The sequence below is a fragment of the Corvus kubaryi genome, unplaced genomic scaffold (assembly GCF_017639235.1).
Source record: "Corvus kubaryi isolate FWS band 111438036 unplaced genomic scaffold, C.kubaryi_AGA036_p1.0 37397, whole genome shotgun sequence".
NCBI classification, from domain to species: domain Eukaryota; kingdom Metazoa; phylum Chordata; class Aves; order Passeriformes; family Corvidae; genus Corvus; species Corvus kubaryi.
The window spans coordinates 1,101,282-1,107,281 of record NW_024581136.1 but is presented as its reverse complement, the minus strand read 5'-3'; the positions used below and the strand labels follow the sequence as shown (position 1 = coordinate 1,107,281).

Sequence of the window (6,000 nt, the reverse complement as noted above, 5' to 3'; positions counted from 1 at the left end):
ACTGACTTCCATGCTAGTGACACAACTTTATTTATGTTGATTTCTTTGGAACAGCTTTGCTGCCACTTTCTTTAGACAGTGCTTTACATTATAAACTTGAATGAAGTCCTAATACAGAGTCCTTATTCTCACTGCCCTGCACCAACTCTCCTATTTAATTTTAATGCCATTTGACGTAAACATTTTTGATATAAGTTTTTCCCCAGTACAAGCAATTGCAATTTATTCTGACCTTGTATTGTAATGACCATTTTGTAACTGTTACATTGCTGTAAAGTTCTCTAAAGCAAGCTACATATGCCTTTGCTATGGGATTGTGCATTATTAGCAACTAAAAGTCAGTATGTTTGTGACTTATAGAAACGCCATCCTTTCTTTTTCTGCATGGTTTCACCCTGATTTTTTTAAAATTTTTGATATTTGAAATAGCCTGTTTCTTTGTGACAACTGCACAAACAGTGATCCGAGATGGGGATGAGGGACAAAACCCAATCCTTTACCATTGCCAGGAATTTTTGGCAGGGGAAATCAAACATTTTACACAAATTTGCATAAGGCAGAGAATTGTCAGCAACAATCTCGATCATTAGATTAGGATCTGGAATGCTGTGGTTGTCTGAATCAGAGCTGAATCATGCATCTGAATGTTTCCCATTAGTAGTATGTCCCTTCAACCCACTCTAATAAAAAGCAAGTGTGAAACCCTGCTAGTGAGTCCCAGTTGAACACAGCAAATATAAATTGTGTGCTGTATGTGTTTTGCATCAATGTGTTACATGTGGGAGCTGAATTTCAGCTTCTTCACTGGCTTCAGATTCGGACTTTGCTAGCTTGGAAGATGCTTCCTTAAATTCCTTGTTGACAAAGTAGTAACAAATGGCATCCAGGCAGCAGTTGGTGTTTGCGAGGATGGAGGCGAAGTGAACAAAGTTGCTAATGCTCTGTATTGCCGAGCAGTCGGAGCTGATGGAGTCCATTATGAAGCGGAGGAGATGCCCGAGGTAAAGAGGCAAAAAGCACACAATGAACACAGCCATGTTTGCAGACATGACGTAGACAGCCTTCCTGGTTAGCTTTTCATTGTGACAGTTTTCATTCCTCTTTCTCATGAGTTCTGCAATGGTTCGTACGGAGCAGTAACTTAAGATGACCAGCGGTATGAAAAACCCCGTAATAATGGTACACAGCGTGATCACCGAGGGCGTCACAGAAGATTTCTCAAAGCAAAAGTCATCTTGGCTTCGGTCCTCTAAGCTTTTAATGAGGGAAGTCTCACAGATGATGACTATCCAAAGAAATCCAGAGGCAAAAGCTGCCTTCAGAGGTGACCTCAGTGCCTTGGATCTCAAAGGATACTTGATTGCAAGATACCTATCAGCAGCTATGAAGGTGATGATACCGATGCTCATAAAGCGGTTCATGAAATAGCCACCTTCCAGAACCAGGCACCATGCATCTACCTTCAGGTGCTGGAACTGGGACAAAGTTTTAAATGGCAAAGTGAAGAGCAGCAAGCAGTCAGCCACAGCCAAGTTGACCATGTATACTCTGGTTTCTGTCCATTTGCTGAGTTTGCAACAGAACACCCACAGCACCAACACATTCAGCACAATGCCCAAAACCAAAACTGGGATGTAAACACACAGCTGGACAAGCGGAAATACTTCGTAGGCTGTGATATTGCAGCTGCTGTGGTTCATTTTGGGCGTATCAAAAGGTACAATTCCTGCAAAAGCAAATAAAGCCTTTTTCAAGGGAGGTTCTGGACTGAATCAGTGATTAATTCTAATTGAGAGAGTTCAGGGCTTTACCAGCCATGAAAACCTGACAATTGAGATGGCTGTGCATGGCTGGGTGTAGGGTACCTGGTGGGAAGAAGAGGAACAGGGACACAAGCTTGATCAGTTGTGAAGGAGAGAAAAACGTGGATTCTCCCTGGGTCCCGTGCGGGGAAGACTACTCCTGGAGGATGGCAGGGAAAAGAGTTTGGGCCCCTATTTTGGCTCAGAATTGGATCAGGCAGCAGCAGATATCCTGCAGCAAGGAGTTATGTGAGCCATTGCAAACATTTAATAATGGAAAGGGGATGCCTAAACCCAGCTCTCATCCCTTCCCTTATAGCAGGGCTCAGTGCAAGCCAGCCGGAGTCCTCACAGCTTAAAATGTTCCAGGAGATGTGTAGCAGAAGGACAGCTGTCCTCTCCTTCAGTCCTGAGATGTCTCTGCATCACTTCTCATTAGTGATACGAGCAATTATTTGTATACCTCTTATTAGTATATCTCTCACTAGTTTCATCTGCCATCGAATCCTGTACTCAGAGGTCTGCAGTGAGAATCGGAGAACCCTCACTGCCTTTCAAGGATTGTCAAAGCTGGTCTTTATCCCAGAAGTATTACATCAAACTGCCACAATTCCAAGACAAAAGAAACTCACTGATGCCATGGCAGGAATGTGATCAGCAGCCATGTGAAAGAAATAAGCTGTGTTTGGTCTAGTGGGTGGTTTCCTCACCTTGGATCTAAGGGCAATATTGCTGTTTGCCCTCCAGCTTTGGAGGAGTTAGTGCAGAAGCACTTTCCAGGTGCAACAGTTCATGGACAGAAAAGACCCAGGATGACATGTCTTTGGGTTTCCCCTGCAAGGGAAGTGTGGCTCCATGGGTGAAGGTTCCTGGGTCTCAAAAGCATCCCCAGCGAGCAAACCATTAAGGCAGTGCTGCAGCATTTATGTGCATCTGTGGCTCGTGGTTAGCCTTGAAAATCATGCAGCAGAAGAATCACGCCAGGAGACCTCTGAAGAGGTGAGGGAATGTGGTACAGCAGATAGCTGCAGAAGCTCTGTCCTCTGGACATGAGAAATGCATTACGAGCCCATAAGATATAAGGGAAGATCATAAACAGGGAGACCTAGCAAAGGCTGAGACAGCCCTTAAGCATCCAAAAACATGTCAGATGTGGTCAGTATCAAAATGATACTTTGAAAATACATTGGCTCCAGCCCTCTCTTTCTCCATCACTGTTCTGGTGTCCCACCATGGCTGGGGAAAGGTGATGCCTTGCAGAATTCAAATAACCTTGTCAGTAAATAGCCAGGAGAATTACCTGTTCTCTTGCTGTCCTTGGAGAGAGTGAGTTCCTCCAGCCCAGGCGTGGAGCGCTGTGCAGGCACGATGAGCAGTGCTCCTTGCACATGACCAGGAAGGTGTCCTGTGATAACCAATTTCTGGTGGCTGTGAGAGCAGCAACAGTGCCTGAGGAAGCACCCGTACCCCTCCTGAACATTTCCCCAGGGTAGAGCTTCCTCTGTCAGCACTGGTGTGGCTTGTACCACCTCCTGTTGACTGAGGAGCCTGCGAAAGTCCTGCAGTGAGGTGAAAGGCTTGTCTGCTGTGCATCCCTGCAACAGTTCCTCCAGTGATGGAATGACTTCAGGTTTTTCCTTTGCTTTACTTTCCATTGCCTGATGTCTCAGTGGGCAATGCCTGTTGACCCTCCTTGCCCAACAGACTGTGCTTGGAGGGGACCCATCGCCCTGGAAAGGTCCTGAGGTCTTCTCTCTGCCTTCCAGAGTGCCAGCCCTGTTGGGATTGGAACAGGAGTGGCTTCTGTTGCCACACTGGCTGAGCCCTGGGACAGAACAGCCCTAACAGGCCCCCAGTCCTGCAGCTGTTGGAGAGGTGAGGGCAGTGGTTTGCAGGCAGTTTTGTGATTGTTAACTAGTGTTTCACTCTGAATCACGGTAGTTCTCTTGTCTTCCATAGTTCTTCTCAGCCAGCAATTCTGAGAAAACGTGGCACCATGACCCTGTGACCTGCTGGCTTTGTGACTGTTCTGTGTCTGCAGGCACCTGCTGCCCAGGGGCTGCTCTTGGGCTCCCCGTGGCAGCATACTTACCAGAAAAGCTGACAAGTTGATCAATGAGCTTAAAGGTCCTGATATTAGTGCCTTGAATTGCTGTCTTAGGCAAATGTATTTCCCCTTTCCACTTTTCGGGTCATCTCAGACAAGCTTCTGGAGTATTTCTGCACTGTCTGTCTGCACATCACAAGCCAGCCCTTGAGAATAATTCCGTGCCAGTGTACAGCCAGTGTAGAGCTTACCTTGCAAACCCCCTTTCTTTGGGGTGGCTTCTTGGTGAATGCTTACAAGTAGTTACTGACATATTAATGTGCCCAGCTCATTGATCCCCAACCAACAACATTCTTATGTCATGGTCCTTGTTGGTACTTTAGTTTTCAAAGTCATCCAGCTTCTGGGTTGTGATAGCTTCATCACTGTATAGAAAACTTTGCATCATCCTCAAGTGTTGTTCACACACTCCTCTTGTCTATGCCCAGGCAATCACTAGTGGTATAAACCATGAGCAGTCAAAATCAAGCTTGGAGGGGCTCAGCTCATAACACCTCTCCAGTGTGATGGTTCCCATCCAGAGCTTGGTGCTGTGGTTGCCAGAAGAGGGTCTCATCAGCCCAGTGAGGTCTCAAGAGAGGGACAAGCCATGTCACCAGGCACAAAGCAGCTGGCTGTGAGCAGCAGGTTCATCAGGATGTGTCAAAGCAAACTCAACACCAGCTACCAGTAGGCAAAGCTAGGATGAAGTGCTGTCCGTGGAGAACTTACATGTCTCCTGCTGAGGCTTTTGGGTCTCTGCCTGATTCCTGGCCACCGCTGCATCACGGTCCCCATCATTCTCTCCACCTCGTCTTCCCATCAGCCACCCTCATCTGCAGCTGCTCACGGTCCCCTCCTTCCATGCAGTCACAGGTTTCATCACCCCTGCCATGGACCAATGATGCTCACTTGGTATTTCCCCTGTCTCTGCAGTTTTCAGCCTGTCTCAATGCCTGTGAGTGCTGTCACCGTGTGGCGCAGTGGAGATGACACTTGTGCTGCGTTCTCACTTCCCTGCTGGCAGCTCTTGGGCAGGGTATTGCGGGGCCCAAGAGCACTGCAGAGCACTGGTGCCTGTACAGGCTGCAGCGCTGCCTGCAACAAGCTCCAAAGGACCTTGCGCTGACACCAGAATCCACCCCATTGTGCCTGGAAAAGTGCTTTTCTTAATGAAAGTAGCCAGTGGGGCAAAATATTTCTGTAAGGTAAAGAACCACTGGTACAGCCTGCTGACAGACAGATTGATGGGCTCCTGCCTCCTTTCCCTGCCAGGGAAAATCTCCATGCTCCCTGCATCCCAGAGACTGTGTCCTGTATACCTGCAGCTGCTGGTATATCACAGTGGGGCAGAGCCTCTGGCAAGATGGGAGGGGTACTGGGACCACCTCCACACATGGGAGAGGGACACAGGACTCTGGGCCACCCTGCAGCACCTGGGCTCTGCAGTGCCTCTGCCCCGTGTGTGGTTTGTTTCCTGGTTTTCTCACGGCAAGATGGGATGGCGCAACATCTTGACCAAAAGAGAACTGCGGGGCTCAGAGCAAAACGTCAGTGTTATTTTTAGCATGGATAGCCTGTGAAATGGCAGTGTGAGGCTAAGCACACCAATCTCACACAGTGCCCAGCCCTGCCTGTTGGGGCCGTTTCCCCTTTCCCCTTCCTCAGCACCGCACGGAACTGCCTGTGGCAGAAAACACTGTCAGGGCTCTCTGTGCTGCAGCCCTCCCCACACTCCTGCAGCAGCAGGGACCAGCTGTGTATCTGTGCACACACACTGGGCAGGGCATGGAAAAGCCCGTGCTTCCCAGCTGCCTGACGCTGCTTCAGTGCTTGTGGCGTTCCCTGGAGGCTGCCGGGCAGTGCTACCACTGGAACAGCTGTGCTGCGCCAAGGAAACAAAGCCAGAGATACCTCCAACACCTGAACGCAGCACCCAGCCCACAGCTCCCCAGTATGTGTTCTTCAGTCCCCTGGAGCTCAAACCTCTGGTAAGACCTCAGGTTTCAGGCCTGCCCAAATGCCACCAAAGAGCAAAATACTGTCTTATGCCAGCCCCTGCCTTCCATGCATAGGAGGGCCAAAAATGCTATATCCGATGGCTACTCACTC

At 48.7% G+C, this 6,000-nt stretch overlaps 1 protein-coding gene across 1 annotated transcript; it reads right to left on the bottom strand.

Annotated features, from left to right (window-relative positions):
• Nucleotides 1-703: 703 nt before the first annotated feature.
• Nucleotides 704-5,176, bottom strand: LOC121671214 (G-protein coupled receptor 35-like). The gene is made up of 2 exons (XM_042042497.1): nucleotides 3,103-5,176; nucleotides 704-1,726 (listed from the first exon to the last, which is right to left on the bottom strand). Exons 1-2 carry the CDS (start codon nucleotides 3,455-3,457, stop codon nucleotides 765-767), a joined length of 1,317 nt encoding a protein of 438 aa, XP_041898431.1. The 5' UTR covers nucleotides 3,458-5,176; the 3' UTR covers nucleotides 704-764.
• Between the last annotated feature and the right edge of the window lie 824 nt (nucleotides 5,177-6,000).

Excerpts from the sequence above, each read along its gene's own strand:
- LOC121671214 (XM_042042497.1), bottom strand. The coding sequence starts at position 3,457 with ATGGAAAGTAAAGCAAAGGAAAAACCTGAAGTCATTCCATCACTGGAG. Across the intron at positions 1,727-3,102 it reads CAAGGACAGCAAGAGAACAG|GAATTGTACCTTTTGATACG; the intron begins GTAATTCTCCTG and ends TTGCTTTTGCAG.